The sequence below is a fragment of the Monodon monoceros genome, unplaced genomic scaffold, assembly GCF_005190385.1.
Source record: "Monodon monoceros isolate NGI ecotype Baffin Bay Population unplaced genomic scaffold, NGI_Narwhal_1 Super_Scaffold_8, whole genome shotgun sequence".
Classification (NCBI taxonomy): domain Eukaryota; kingdom Metazoa; phylum Chordata; class Mammalia; order Artiodactyla; family Monodontidae; genus Monodon; species Monodon monoceros.
Window position 1 is genome coordinate 54377635 of NW_021703785.1, and position 16396 is coordinate 54394030.

At 48.2% G+C, this 16396-nt stretch overlaps 1 protein-coding gene across 1 annotated transcript in view; it reads right to left on the bottom strand.

Annotated features, from left to right (window-relative positions):
* Window positions 1–854: 854 nt before the first annotated feature.
* The window catches only part of SIAH3 (siah E3 ubiquitin protein ligase family member 3), a 72672-nt gene continuing 57130 nt past the window's right edge, over window positions 855–16396 (bottom strand). Inside the window, exon 2 of the mRNA XM_029210079.1 lies at window positions 855–1848. Coding sequence (XP_029065912.1) covers window positions 1174–1848 — 675 coding nt within the window. The 3' untranslated portion in view covers window positions 855–1173. The remainder of the gene's footprint in view (window positions 1849–16396) is intronic.

Below are 16396 nucleotides of genomic sequence, written 5' to 3' on the forward strand. Positions count from 1 at the left end.
TGACCAGTGATAGCGTGTGTGTGCTGAATGGGGCCCTCGGAGCATTTTAGAAGTAAGGGAAGGAAAGAGGACCCTCTCAGGTGTCTGAGTGATGGGGACAGCCCTTCAGGTCAGAGGACCTGGTCGCACCCTTCAAGTTCCTTGTGTTTGATGCCGAATCGTGGTTCTGCTTATGAACTGTCAAGGGCACAGAGGGCTCTTTGCCTGATACAGACGTGCTCCACCCCAGGGAAAGGATTGGTGGATTTTATAACTTGATAATAAAGCTCTCTCAGGAGAGAACTCCCTCCCAGAGGTGGGAGATTCATTTTATCCTTCGCTTTTTCAGCTGCTTCTCTTCCCCTGCATCTTGCCCATCCTTTTCTATGAATTGCTCAACAGACGGCAAAGAGATTTTGAAGAAAGCACCAAACCCTTGAGGCCTTTGATTTTGGAGCAGGAAAAGATGGTCCGGGCTGACAGCAAGCTCATAACAGCCTGGCAAAAGAGGGTTCAACCTCTGCCCGTTTCCCCCAGCCCCGGGATCAAGCCAGAGGACACATGGCGTGGTGGTGCCTCCAGCCCGGTGCCCTGGCCTTCGGAGGAGACGCCATCTCCTTGTGTCCAGGCAGCGTGGCCCCTGAGGTTCCTGGGAAGGTGGCAGACTTGCGTCTGGTTGGTCTGAAATACATACCTCTGAGCTGGCCAGGTCCCGTTCCCTAATCTGCTGTCGGCACGCATTTCAGAGTTAGCTCACTCTGAAATAGATTAAAAAGAGAAGGAAAAAATGATTTGGACACTGTCTCCTTTCAACCCCAAGAGTCTGCTTCGTGACCTTGGTGACTTTTGCTCAATTTAGAAGCAGCGGAGAAGGGAATTGCAAGGAGACGGTGGCGAGAAATCACCATTCTGACTGAATCCGATTAAAAGTGTTCTATAAGACTATACCAACAAATCAGGACAAACCTCACACCCAGATCTTGAATCACAAGATGTTTACGTAATATAATGCCCATGGCAGACGAATATCAAATACCACAAAGTACCTGAGACAAGAAAAGAAAGGAAGGAAGGAGAGAAGGAGGGAGAAGGATAGAAAGGAGCCTGGAGTCCTGGCCTTCTGAGATCCAAGGGCCCAGGCAAGAGTTCCTCGGGGAAGGGGGGCGCTGCACGTGACCGTCCGGGGCCTCTGCTTCACATCTCAGCTTCCGAGGAGCAGACCTCCGTCGCCGCAGTGATGGCAATCCCGATGGCGAGGCTGCCGTTGTCGGAGAAGAGCTGGGCCAACGAGGTGTTGAGGACGAGGCAGTCCCCGTCAGTGATCACCGAGTCCACGCACTCCAGCACAGACCTGGGGGTGGCCTCCCACTTGAGACGCCGGTGGTTTCTGTTGAGCTCCAGGCGGTAGGTGAAGCAGTCGGCCTGGGTGGGGGTCCCGATGAGCATCATGGTGGCGAAGAACTGGGGGTGCCCTGCGTGCCTCTCCCGCTTCCTAAGCACCAGCAGAAAGTGGTGGCCGAGGCAGTTGTGCATGATGATCCAGTCGGCCGGTGCCGGGAGGTGCATGTCCGTGGCCAGGAAGACGATCTCGGCTCCCTGGAGGATGTCCACCCTGTGCATCTGCTGCAGGTGGGGCACCACCACCTCCAGGTGGCCTTCCCACTGGCAGGAGAACAAGGGGCAGGTGCAGGGCGTCACCTGGGCAGCGTGTAGCCCCGCCTCCTGGTTCGGGGGGTGGTGGTGAGGGCGGGCGTGGTGGCGGAGGTGGGGCTGGCGGGCGTGGTGGCGGAGGAGTGGGGGGAGGAGGTGAGGGGGGAAGCTGCCGGGCTCCGGGGCGCTCTGGGTGACGGCGCATCGGCCGGACACATACTGTAGGCGAAAGAGAAGAACGTTAGTGGCGGTGAGATCAGTCTCTCAGCCTGGCTGAGACTCCCCCGGTGTTCAGAATGTGGAAAGCAGACTCTCCCTTACCGGTAGAGAAAGCTCTATTTCTTAAAAAAATGAGACCTGCCAGACTGTTTTCCAAAATGGCAGCACCATTCTACATCCCCATCAGGCATCTAAGAGAGTTCCAATTTCTCCACGTCTTTGTCAACACTTGTTATTATCTGTTTTGACAAATATTTTAATGAGACGGAATTCATTGTTTTGAATGTTTTGCCAGATTTAGATGCTGAAGTCTTCTCCAAGTCATTTCATTTCAGTATAGAATGTAAATTTACCCAATCGGAAATAGAAGCTTCTTCAAGAGATTCCTCCTGCAAGAAGAGATTTTCCAAATGTATTAGTATATTTAAAAAGGAAAACAGGGCTTCCCTGGTGGCGCAGTGGTTGAGAGTTTGCCTGCCGATGCAGGGGACGCGGGTTCGTGCCCCGGTCCGGGAAGATCCCACATGCCGCGGAGCGGCTGGGCCCGTGAGCCACAGCCGCTGAGCCTGCGCGTCCAGAGCCTGTGCTCCGCAATGGGAGAGGCCACAACAGTGAGAGGCCCGCGTACCGCAAAAAAAAAAAAAAAAGGAAACAAAACTTTAAAACAATGAGGGACACGGTGGATGCTTTGGGTCGTTGAGATTCTGAAAACTCATCCAAGAAAATGCAATATTTCTGCCTTTCTGATTCTTCAATTAGATACTCAGGCAATTTTCCCCTTCAAATAACTTGCATTGATGGTCATTAGTCATAAAGAACAAAGAAAGCAATTTTTTTTGTGCTTTTTTGATACTGTTGATATTTTTGCGCAGGGACTGGAAGTCAATGGATTTTTTTCCCTCTATTTTATCATTACTATTATTTTTAGAACAAAATTTTGGTAAATACCTATTTGTCCTTCCAGTGCTGCCAGGGGTTGTGCTATCTGCAGTGCCCTTCTAGGTAGTAAGGCAACCATGGGACCCCGAGCTGATTGTGTGCAGCTGGACCACAGTCCCCAGGGAGGGAGCCTGAGCTATGACTCCTGGGACTTTGCCCCACCAGGCACACTTCTGTCCTGCTTTAGGCTCACTGTTCCAGAGCAACTTGCCAGGGGCTCACAACTAGGCAGCTTCCCCCCTGAGACTCTCTTGACCTTTTGTTCTTCACGACAGCGTGCCCACCAGTGCCCTCAAAACGTCAGGAGCTGTGACAACACATTCTGATCAGGTATCAGTAAGCATTTACTGAGCACCTGCCATGACCAGACCCTAGAGATACAGCTGTGAGCAAAATCAACACTGCGTTTCTCGGTGTAGGTGGTACAGACATTAGTGCGTATCTAATTAATTACGGTTTTGAAAAGGCTCCTCCCTGGCACAAGGACTGTGATTCCTGTTTTTCAGTTGAAGAAACAGGCTTCAGTAGTAACATGCCCAAGGTTACAAAGCTGGGAAGTGAAAGATGGGATTCATTTTCACGCCTCATGACTCTGAACACAGCAACTGCCCTCCCCTCAATAATCCCACCTCCAGCTCCCTCCCCCATTCTTTGAGGTTTTTTTCTTTAATTAGTCTGTGGGATCTGGGCTGTGCAGGGGAGGTGGCTGGTCTGCAGGGTGCTCCAGGCATGAGGCGTTCAAGTGGCAGCCTTCTCTGGGCTGCCCTCGGGTTCGCTCTCCAAGCCCCTCTGGACTTCGGGTGCCTTTGGGCACTTGCCTCGCTTCGGTTCCTTCCCAGCATGACCAGGGTGATGGGTGATGGTCTGTCTCTCATACTCATCACTGTTACGGCCAGTCTCTGTCTCCCCGGGCTCAGAGAGTGGCTGAGAGTGGAGGCCTGGCGAGCTTCCCTTTCTTTAGAGCACCCAGGGACACATACACACACACTGGGGGCCCAACTAGCTCTGTTCTGGAGTTGTTCGCCCCCGCTCTCTCCTCCACCGGGAGCCCAGCTGACCTGGAGGGTGAGTTACAGGGCCCTTCCAGTAGCTCCTGCGTGGCAGCTACTGGGCAGCCTGTCATCACCCATCCTGCACACCCGCCAAGCCACCTGTCCCAAGGGGGACAGTGTCTTCCCCTTGATGGAAAGGCTGTGTTCTAGAATCCTGCTAGTGATGAGCCTGACTCAGCCTTTAGAGTTAAATATGGGGAAGGGAATTAACTAGTATGTAGCATCTACTGAGTGCTAGGCGCTGTGGAAAGTAGATATTTTTTGTGTCATTATTTAATTTCTCACAGAAAAGATCAATTTTCTTACTTTTTAAAAAAGTTAAATCTTGCTTATTTCCTACCTGCTTGCTGGTGGCTGATATCATTTAGTCAACAGGTGAAGGAGGGGGGCCAATTCCTAGGATCCCTTGGGATTGTACAAGTAGCCCAGGCTCATACACTCCACCAGCCAGATGCAAGGACCCCTCCCAGGTCCTCCCAACAGGCCCGGCAGAAGATCAGCCTCTTCTGTTTCGCTCAAGAGGACCTGGTGTTGGCTTCTCATGGAAAGCCCCAAACGCTGTCCCCTCTCCTAGCCTCTGAGAAGCCCCCCACCCTCATTTAGGTCACAGCAGTCACGAGAGAAACATGTTATGTGTGTCTTCTAGATGAAGAAACGGACACAGAGAGGTTGAGTCACTTGCCCAGGGTCACACAGCTTATAAGGGGTGCAGATGGGAATGGAGCCCAGATCAGTTAAAGGTGATATGGATCATAGCCTGGGAAGATCACCAGCTGGATGTTGGCCAACTTTGGTCTGTTCCACTGTTTACTTGTCCAGCAGCCTTGATTAAGTCAGTTGCCCCATCAGCAAAATATTTATTTCATAGGGTTGTCGGGGGATCAAATGAAACAGTGCCTGTCAAACAGCTTTAACAACCACATCAAGTATTACATCAGTAAGGCATTTCCGTTTGGACACGGTTTGGGATGAAGAGTTTCGGTGGCCTTCCCCCTCGGTCCATGGCTGCCTGCCTTGGTACTGGTCAGCTGACCCTCGCACCTGGGCAGCACTCTGGGCTGAACACAGGCCACCGGAAGGGTCTGGAGACCCCAACATAGCACTTGGCTGGGGCCTCCTGTCCTATGCCAGTGCATGATGATGGAATATCCTGAAATTCCCATCTCAGAAATGGCCTCTGGGCTATTCTCTGCCCTTCTGCAGAGGCACCTTCCATCTTCTCCATCCTGTTCTGTGTAGCTAGTATCAGAGATGTGAAACCGAAGTAAGGAGGGCATGAGGAAGAAACACCTCGACCTCCCTTTCTTCCCCGACTCCAGTCTCCTGCCATACCTCCCATTGGCTAAACGCAGTCAGAGACATAGCAGAAGGAAGCCCAGGCGGTGCACTCAGTGAGGGTCAGCCGCCGTTGGAAACGGCGCTTCACCAGTGAGGAGCACATGTGAAGAGGGAATGCCCACCTGTATGCAGATGGCTCAGTTCCCTCCTTTGTGATGTTAGCTGATCCGACCAGTCTGGGCCTCCTAGGCTGAGCTTCGATGAGGCTGACAGTGGGGGAGGCAGGGAGGGCTAATATATGCCCACGATCGTTAAGCCGTTCGACAGGAATGGATACACCAGCTGACACGTGCACCGCCTCAGTACAGGCTGAGAATACTGAGCAGAGTACGATCCCAGTTCCTGTCTCAGTAGCTCACTGTGATTAGTATAATATAACACAATGCAAAAATGCAGGACCGGAGGGACCCTGAGTGTGCAAAGTGGGGGCCGTAGTTATTCTAGTCAGTGCCCAGTGCCATTTACCCTGGGCGAAGCAGGAAGGGTGATGCTCTAACAAAGTAGGCAAAAGGTTTGCTGTTGGGGTGAATAACAGGTTCCAAGGAGCTTGATCTGAAAGACCATGGGATTTTTTTTTTTTTTTTTTTTTTTTTTTTGTGGTACGCGGGCCTCTCACTGCCGCGGCCTCTCCCGTTGCAGAGCACAGGCTCCGGACGCGCAGGCTCAGCGGCCATGGCTCACGGGCCCAGCTGCTCCGCGGCATGTGGGATCTTCCTGGACCAGGGCACGAACCCGTGTCCCCTGCATCGGCAGGTGGACTCTCAACCACTGCACTACCAGGGAAGCCCCAACTATGGGATTTTTAAGAAATGAAAAGTTCCAAGTGGCTGTCACTAGAGGATCTGCCAGAGATGGTGAGGAGGGGGGCTGGAGAGCCGTCGGACCATATTGCCAAAGTCTTGGCACGGAGATGACACCCAACACTCAGGGGCCATCCGTAGGAGGGCTCAAGGGACACAGCTTCACACTTTAGGGAGCCCCTGCGGGCAGCATGATGGCCCAAGCCCACCAGCAGAGCCGGTTCCAGCTGTCACTCAGGATGGGGCAACAGTGAGTCCTGGCACTTGTCCAACCCCTGGACCCTAGGCTTGGCCATTCCACCCAGACTCTCCCCTTGCTTCCTTTTGGCCGCGTCTTCCACTGGCCTTTCCGTTGTTTAATTGCTGCAGGGTAACAGAGCAGCCAGTGGTATAATCCAAAGTGACTGAAGTGAATGACTATGCAAATAAAGCGAGGCATTATCAACTCACGGAGACCCCTGCGCTTGCTGTGCCCTGAGAAGGCGCTAAGAATAAACACAGCCTTAATTCTCCATTTCTTCCTGCTCTATCTTCTGACGCAAAATATGTTTCATTTAAATGATCTTCGGCTGAGCGAGGTCACAGGGCTGCTGGCAGGGAGAAGGGATTCTTTTAATTGGCAAAATGCTAATCGTTTTGGAAAATGAATTCTAATCTTCCCATCTGATACAGCGGATGTGTGAGTAATTACTTTCCTTCACTAAGCTGTTAATGCAACATTAGTGATTACATTAATTAAAACTCTTACAGGGTGATAAACCCCTCAGTCAGTCTGAGGATGTCTTCCTTCCATTGGCCATATTTAGCTTCCCATTTGGAAGAGAGATCTTGAATCAACCTTTAGAATAATTCGCAAAATTGGGTTTAGAAATGTTAGGCTTTATGGACTGGGTATAATTCTCTCCCCAAGCATTAATGAGACCATTTCCACTGAGGGTGTAATTGAATTTAAAAATGCCTTCCTTAATTTCATCAGCCACACTCCCATGGTTGGTAATGGCTATCCCTACAAATCCTGGCATCCAAAGAGGAAACCTGCCCCTGGAAAACCACGTGACCCTTTCTCCAGCATCTGTTCCCTCTGGTCAGTGAGCTCATTTGGAGGACTGCTCTCTCCTTCCACTCGATTCCAGGAACTGTGCCATGATAATTAATGCATTTCAGCTGAAGGCAGATGTTTTGCACCCAATTTCAAATGACAGGCATGTGCGGGACTTCCCTGGTGGTCCAGTGGTTAAGACTTCTCCTTCCAGTGCAGGGGGTATGGGTTCGATCCCTGGTCGGGGAGCTAAGATCCCACATGCCTTGCAGCCAAAAAACCAAAACATAAAACAGAAGCAGTACTGTAACAAATTCAATGAAGACTTTAAACATGGTCCACATCAGAAAGAATAAATGCTCTAAAAAAATAACGACAGACATGTGCTTTGAGTTTGCTCATGCCCTTATTTGTGAGAATTAATGAAGTGAAGCTTTCAGTACAGGGGGGGAAGGGGAAAGGCAGCGATGCTATCGATGTATCTCACACACAGGAGAGAAGAGCGGGGAGGAGTAACATTTAAGGGCAGGTATCAGAACATTGGGATAAAGTCAAGGATGGAACTTAGTTGGGAATCAGGTCTGCAAAGAAGGGAGGCTGATACAACCCAGCAATCCCACTACTGGGCATATACCCTGAGAAAACCATAATTTAAAAAGAGTCATGTACCACAATGTTCATTGCAGCTCTATTTACAATAGCCAGGACATGGAAGCAACCTAAGTGTCCATCGACAGATGAATGGATAAAGAAGATGTGGCACATATATACAATGGAATATTACTCAGCCATAAAAAGAAATGAAATTGAGTTATTTGTAGTGAGGTGGATAGACCTAGAGACTGTCATACAGAGTGAAGTAAGTCAGAAAGAGAAAAACAAATACCATATGCCAACACATATATATGGAATCTAAAAAAAAAGGTTTTTGAAGAACCTAGGGGCAGGACAGGAATAAAGACACAGACCTACGAGAGAATGGACTTGAGGCCACGGGGAGGGGGAAGGGTAAGCTGGGACGAAGTGAGAGAGTGGCACTGACATATATACCCTACCAAATGTAAAATAGATAGCTAGTGGGAAGCAGCCGCATAGCACAGGGAGATCAGCTCTGTGCTTTGTGACCACCTAGAGGGGTGGGATAGGGAGGGTGGGAGGGAGACGCAAGAGGGAGGAGATATGGGGATATATGTATACATATAGCTGATCCACTTAGCTATACAGCAGAAACTAACACACCATTGTAAAGCAATTATGCTCCAATAAAGATGGTAAAAAAAAAAAAAAGAAGGGAGGCTGGAACCTAGTTGGGAATCGGGTCTGCAGAGAAGGGTGAGTATCTGTACCCGCTCCAGGTCCCACTCTGTAGTCTTTAAAAATCCCCTCCGTTTCTCAGAAGGACGGTCAAGGCTGAAGGTTTAGTGTTCCGCATTCCATTTTCCTGGGACACCCACCTCTCCACCCCTCTTCGCAAAACCTAGCATGACTGTGCATGTGCATATGAAACCCAGGAGGACTCTGGAAAGCTTCCAGCAAACAGTTGAGAAATAAGTTACACGGAGATAGAAAACAACGATGGGGCTTTTATTGCCTGGGATAGACTGTCTTCCTTAGAAAATGTGTCTCATGCTCCTTTCCCCCCAGACGGTTATACTGAGAACACAGAATGAATGAGAGCTTCGTGTGGGCAGCATGATAATGTCTGTAATTTTCTTTAAAAGGCTTTCATAGAGAGAATGTGATAGGAATTTGTACATTTTTAACCTACACTCCAGGGGCTGTCAATTCCCTAATCAGGAATTCTCACTTCAAGGTGATCACCTAACATTTTATCAGAAAGACCACACTCCAGAGATAACGACTACAATTGCTTCGATTAGCACCCGTATTTCTGATCCACACCAGATGCTGCTAATTAACATTTCCACAGAGGTTTCCATTGGTGAAATTAGTAGTTTGTTCCTCAGCATAGTAGATGCTAGAAATGGACTCTCCTTGATGAAATTCCTGGTTTTCAAGCTACGAAGATTGTTTAAAACACTTCAGAGGAATTCCACACTTTAGGGACGAGCCCGGGAGCTTGTTCCCTGACTATTCCTGCCTCTGGCCACTGAGTCAAGGACTTACCGTGGTTTGGTACCATCTCTAAGAGTATCAGAATCTTGCTCCTGGTAGATCACTGCATACAAACTTTCCTCACTGGCAATTAAAATTTTATGTAAATTGAGCAAGGAGACACTTGTTAGCAAACACACAGAAGCCTTGAGTCCTGAGCGTTATATGCCAGAAATAAAAAAGAGGAAAGTGAGTTATTACTGTGAAAAGAGGAAGATAAAAATGTGGGTGGATCAAATTTTTAGAACCCAAGGTCCATGGGTGAAAAACAATGAAAGGGGTTCGTACAGATGTCTACACCGGCACTGGTCCTATGGTCTCAAAAGGCTCGTGACTCAGCTGGTCATCTTGTAAATTCAGACCCTGGCTGTGTGAGAGGCTGGGAAGAAATGTGTGGACGACATTGTGAAAACAAAAAATATGACTCAGTCCTCAAGCACCCCAGGCCTTTCTTTAGTTCCTAGATCCTGGCCCATTACCGCCCAGCATGCCTCCATCATGGTCCCAACTGGTATTGTCACTTTGAGACCATCAGCCCCTGTAAGATGGGGATGCTGCCTCTCTCCCTGACCTGAGAAGTCAAGCAGTGGTCAAGATCTGTCCGTACAATTCATTTTTTAATTTCAACTCGTTTTGAAAATCACTAGTGCATGGCTTTCTCTTCTTAGCTAGGTTGGAAGTCAGAGGGCAGAGACAGGGTTTAGTTTGCTCAGCGCTTAGCCCCGTGATGGGCAATGCCAGCACCGTGTAGTGTCTGGCATCTACTAGACTCTCCCTGAGTATTTGTTGCTTGAATGAATGAATGAACGATTCATAAATGGAACCGTGTCCTGCACTATATCCATGGAAAGGCTGCTTGTCTTCAGTCGGAGGCTCTGTTCTCTACCCTTCCTTCCTGTAGACATATGTGTGGCGTGGTGTGTGTATGTGTATGTGTGCGCACGTGCACGGGAGTCCATAGCTGTTGGCTTATCAGGTAGGTCTCCTGGTGGCTCCTCACTCAGAACCTGACAGTGATGGGACAATGGGACCTGACCAGGAGCAGGACACTGAAATGTACCCAGCTGCCATCATGGAAAGTCAAATAACAGCCTCGAAGAAGGAACTTCTCATGCCAGCGAGGTACTTTCTTTGCTTTTACTTTGTATAGAGATTATTCGGAGTCCTAGGCATTCCCTTTATCAATAGCAGATTGTTTCTTACAATTTGTTTGGGAAGGACAACCCTGGATCCAGCAGACTGTCTTAGATTGTCTTAATCTAACCCTCTTAGATTGGTCTAGACCCGCTTTCCCCTCTGGCACTTCGGCAGGACCAGTGACCTAACTAAAGGTTGGATGCCCCCAAACTTCCAGTTTCTGTTAACAATCAGCAGGAAGTAACTTCAATCCAACCAAAGATTATGGGCCCTCCCCCAGTTTTCCCCTTCCCCATAAGGTGGGGGGACTAATGGGTTGTGCCCACCCAGAGCCCTGAACTGGCCCTTCCAGACCATACTCCAGATAACTGGGATCCTGGAATTCCCTACCCAGTGGCTCTGAGTCAGCTTCTGGGAGCCTGTGCTATTTCTGGGATCCATTATCCCGAAGGTGGACCGTTAGACATGAGGTGTGGCCCATGGGGGACTATTTGGGGCTTGGATGTGTGGGCTAGGGTGTCCACTTGCCTTTGCCTGGGACTCATTTCAGTGCAGCATGAAGCCTCATTAGGAAGAAAGTGAGATGGGTTGCGGACGGGGGGCTGTGGCCATCCAGATCGTTATGAAGGGATAATTATTAAAGTAGAAGGGCACGCCATATTTTAAGTGTCTCTTACCTTGATCTTTTAAGTGTTTAGACATGCAGTGTGTGGGCTTCCGCCTTCACTTTTGCCTAGAGCCCCGCAAACATTAGGGGCGGGCCTGTAGTCAAACCACACAGCAGAGGAATCCTGCTCATTTCCATTTATTCTTTGACTCTGCCTTTTATCTGCAAGGTTTTGAGATGCTAATGAGTTTTGTGAATCTCTCCGATGAAAGACCTTTCCTGAAAAGCAACTTCTTGAGTAGTCAGACTTTTATATCTGCAGCTGGCAAGTGAAACCCAGGGTCTGTGTGAGCAATTTAAAGGTTAGGATTTGATTGGCTGAAGACCCATTAACTGCAGGGATCTGGGTAGGATTACTTAAGGACCCTGGGGGTGACTCAAGGGTGGTGTACGTAGAATGCTGGGAGCTGTCTCACCTGATCTGGATAACCTCGGGTTGTGGGCAACAATTTTGCTCATGTACCTGGTGTCGCTATGGTGGGATCCGGGGCCATAAAGTTGGGGGGGGGGGGTTGCTAAAATGGTTACACATGCAAATGCAAACTTCAGAAGCAGATGTGTTGGCAGGCTACGAGTGGACAGCGGTATGTCCTGGGTGGTCTGAGACATTCTGATGGCCAGGCTGCCCCAAGGCCACATGCCACCCTTGTTTGTCTGGTTCTTTAAAGACATTGTGACCAGGAACTCCACAAATTCAGCTCTCTCCACCAGGGCTCTCAACCCTCCCCATCTCCCACCCCCGGGGTACCCTTTGGCCTGGCTAAGTTGTATTCCTCCTTCCATGTTCTGTACTGACTAGGGCTGCTCTGTCTGCTGCGTGTTCCTTTATGACACATAGCACACTTATGTGTTTTGCTGCTGGACCGTGATGTGAGCTCAGGTGGTTGAGTGTTGCATCTGTTTCTTCCGTGCTGTATCCTCAGTGCCGGCAGTGCTTGGAACATGGTAGGAACCCGAGAAATATTTGTGGAGATGATGAACGAGTGAATCCTCTCCATTGAGCTGTCACCCTAATACAATCCAACCACTTCTCACCATCTGCCTGCCACCACTCTAAGGCAAGTCACCCTTACCGCCTTTCTGGGCTACTATGATAGCCTCCTGACTAGATGTAGTGGGTTGAAAGGTGGCCTCCAAAAGGTGTCCACATGGTAACCCCTGGAACTGAGAATGTGAATTTATTTAAGAAAACGGTCTCTGTAGATCTAGATAAATTAAGGATTTCAAGATGAGATCGCCCTGGATTATCCAGGTAGGCCCCAAATCCAATGACAAATGTTCTTAGAAGAGACAGAAGAGGAGAAGACACAGACACAGACAAGAAGACCATGTGAAGGTAGAGGTGGAGGTTGGAACAATGCTGCCACAGCCAAAGAATGCCCAGAGCCACCAGAACCAGAGCAAGGAAGGATTCTCTCCTTGAGCCTTCAGAGGGAGCATGGCCCTGCTGACAACTTGATTTTTACCATTTTGGCCTCTAAAAGTGTGTGAAAATAAATTTCTGTTATTTTGAGCCACCAAGTTTGTGGTTTTGTATGGCAACCCTAAGAAATGAATACACAAGTCTTCCTGCATCCATTCTTGGCCTCATACAGACTGTAACTTTTCTCACAAAATCTTTTAGTAGTTTTCCATCAGTATCAGAGTGAAACACAAACTCCCTATCCATGCCATCAAGAACCAACATACTCTAAAAGACATACAGATGGCCAATAGGCACATGAAAAGATGCTCAACATCACTAATTATTGGAGAAATGCAAATCAAAACTACAGTGAAGGGCTTCCCTGGTGGCGCAGTGGTTGGGAGTCCGCCTGCCGATGCAGGGGACACGGGTTCGTGCCCCGGTCCGGGAGGATTCCACGTGCCGCGGAGCGGCTGGGCCCGTGAGCCATGGCCGCTGAGTCTGCGCGTCCGGAGCCTGTGCTCCGCAACGGGAGAGGCCACAACAGTGAGAGACCCGCGTACCGCAAAAAACAACAACAACAACAACAACAACAAAAAACTACAATGAAGTATCACCTTACACCGGTCAGAATGGCCATCATCAAAAAGTCTACAAATAATAAATGCTGGAGAGGGTGTGGAGAAAAGGGCAGCCTCCTACACTGTTAGTGGGAATATAAATTGGTGTAGCCACTGTGGAGAACAGTACAGAGGTCCCTTAAAAAACTAAAAATAGAGCTACCATATGATCCAGCAATCCCACTCCTGGGCATATATCCAGAAAAGACGAAAACTCTAATTCAAAAAGATATATGTACCCCAATGTTCATAGCATCATTGTCTACAATACAAGACAAGGAAGCAACCTAAATGTCTATCAACAGGTGAATGGATAAAGAAGATTTGGTATATATACACAATGGAATATTAGTCATAAAAAAAGAATGAAATAATACCATTTGCAGCAACAACGATGGACCTAGAGATTATCATACTAAGTGAGGTAAGTCAGAGAACAATATATCACATATATGTGGAATCCAAAAAAGTGATATAAATGAACTTATTTTCAAAACAGAAATAGATTCACAGACATAGAAAACAAACTTATTGTTACCAAAGGGGAAAGAGAAGAGGAGTGATAAATTAAGAGTTTGGGAATAACAGATACACACTACTATATATAAATAGATAAACAGTAAGGACCTATAGCACAGGGGACTATAGTCAATACTTGTAATAACCTATAATGGAAAAGAATCTGAAAACGAATATATATTCTTATATGTATAACTGAATCACTTTGCTGAATCACTTTGCTATACACCTGAAACAAGCACAACATTGTAAGTCAACTATACTTCAGTTAAAAAAAAAGAAAAAGAACCAACATCCTCTGACGCCCAGCTAACTCTCTGCCTCATCTCTTCCCCCCTGCATCCCTTTGCTACTCTGCTCTAAGCACATCGGCCTCTTGCTGTTCTTTGAACACGCTGTCTACACACTTGCCACAGGGCTTTTGCACTGTCTATTCCCTTTACTTGGAACAACACCAGCTACCCACATGGCTCACTCTCGCACTTCATTCACGTCTCTGCTCCTCTACTCTGAGGCTGTCCTTCACTTATCTGTTAAAGAAACCCTCTCAATCCCCTTACTCTGCTTTATTTCACTTCCTAGTATTTATCAGTTCTATACAATTATAACATTATATTATAGTATATGTAGTGTAGGTCATATATTTATTTGTGTACCGTCTGTCTTCCCTACTGCAATGTATATTTCTTGGGACTAGGAATTTGGTTGTGTTCACCATTGTATCTCTAGAACATTATCTGATACCTAAAAGAGCTCAGTAGGTTTTTTTGGTTTTGAAAGAATGGATAAATTCCTTTGGGTCTTAAACTTCTCCATCTTAGAGAACCTGGGTAAAGTGCACGTGTCACTGGGATGTTGATATGACAGGGACTCTCCCCACTCCCCACTTCCTCCACCCCCTGCCCCCAGGTCTCCCCATCAGAGTTTTGTCCAACTCTGACCTGGCAAATTTCTCATAGCTTGTGGCTGCCGAGACCATGAACTTGTGGTGTCTGTAGGGGCACTAGGGCGGCACTGGAGAGCAGTGTTTACTCATGTGCGTCCCTGACCTTGGGTGTATCTTTGACCTGCTTATTTGCGGATTCAAAGTAAAATGCAGCAAAAACAAACCTGACCTCACTCTGACCAGACTTTGACCCTGAACCCGTGCTTGCGATCAGGCCTAGCTTACTGTGTAAATATGAGGCCTGGCCTCTAGGACTTTCAGGCCTGTCCCATCCTGGTTCCCAGTCTGTCTCCAAATCTCCCAGCGCTGACAAACTCATGCCTACACACCTGTATTCCTCTAAATCTTCTAGGCCCAAGACAACAAGGCTGTGAAAGAAGCCGGGGGTCCCTCTCTGTCTGCTTAGGACCTCTGCTCAGAATTCTGGTTTCCTTCCTGAGGACTTGGCTGAGGACGGCCTCACTGTCAGGAAACGCCGTGTCTACCCCCAGGCGTGGAGGTAGCAGTCTTTCCCAGGATGATTGTCAACTTAGTATCCATGTACTAAAACCAGAGCTGCACAGATCTAGAGCAGAGAATCAGGTCATTTCACACACACACAAATCCATCTTCCAACGGCAGGCTTAATTCTCAATAATCATCCTTAGCAAATTAGGCCTTCCTGTGAGCCCATCCCTAAAATAAGAAGCATGTCGTTTGACCAAGCGTAGATGGAAAGACAGTGCTGCAGAGTAGAAAGAAAACATTTTTGAAGTCAGACCCACTGGGGTGTGAATCCTGGCTTTGCTACTAAAAGCTGTGAGACCATGGACTCATTAATTAACCTCTCCATACTTGTTTCCTCCTCTGTAAAATGGGAGTTGTAATATCTCATAGGGTTGAAGTAAGGACTGAATGAAATACAAAGTACATTGTATCATGCCTAGCCCAGAGTAAGAAGATGTCATTACTATTATCATTATCACCGTCATCACTGTTGTTATTATTATTATTGAATAGCTAGCTAATCGAGATGTAAGCTAAGGTAATTCACCCTACATAATTTCTAGACACGTACCTGAATTGGATGGAATCATAAAAACACCAGAGCCCTTCCAAATCTCTCTTAAAACCTCCCTGACAGCTCTCATCCAAGACCAGTGTTTTCACTTAGCAGAAAGCCTTTTACTAAATCTTTTCATCTCATCACTGGCCAGTGGGTGCTGGCTGCAACGTACAGAGTAATTTAATACACGTAAGGAGCCTAGCTCAATACGTACTCAATAACGGATGGCTGTTATTTTCATCATCATTGTTATCATCACCTACTAGCATTTTGGTCAGTGCAGCCCTGCTAGAAAGTTCAGGTGATCCTATGAGCAGGTCTGGTCATTGGCCCTCCCGTGTTCCCACCATCGCACCCCTTTCTCCTCCACTGAGCAAGCCTGTCTCCTCGGGCCCCTCATAGTGGCTGGGCCTGAACAGCAGTGCTTCCCCTAAGACCAGCTCCCCCTGCTTAGGAACCACATCCTACTTGCTGTCTTTAAAATGTGTTTCCTGAGAGAAGTTTGCCCTGTGTGTCTGCTTCCCAGAGCCTCATATCTACATTGCCCACTGCTCACCTGGCATATGGCTGTGAATATGTAGTTGACAAAGGAAAATTTGGTAAAGGCAATAGTATTCATGTTGATCTGAACCATCATTATAAATAACATCTAGGGGCTTCCCTGGTGGCGCAGTGGTTGAGAATCCGCCTGCCGATGCAGGGGACACGGGTTCGTGCCCCAGTCCGGGAAGATCCCACATGCCGCGGAGCGGCTGGGCCCGTGAGTCATGGCCGCTGAGCCTGCGCGTCCGGAGCCTGTGCTCCGCAACGGGAGAGGCCTCAGCGGTGAGAGGCCCGCGTACCGCAAAAAAAAAAGCATCTAAACATCTACCATGTGGAAGAGTTCCTGAAAAAACAAAGGCATGGCCATAGTGAAACAGATCAGT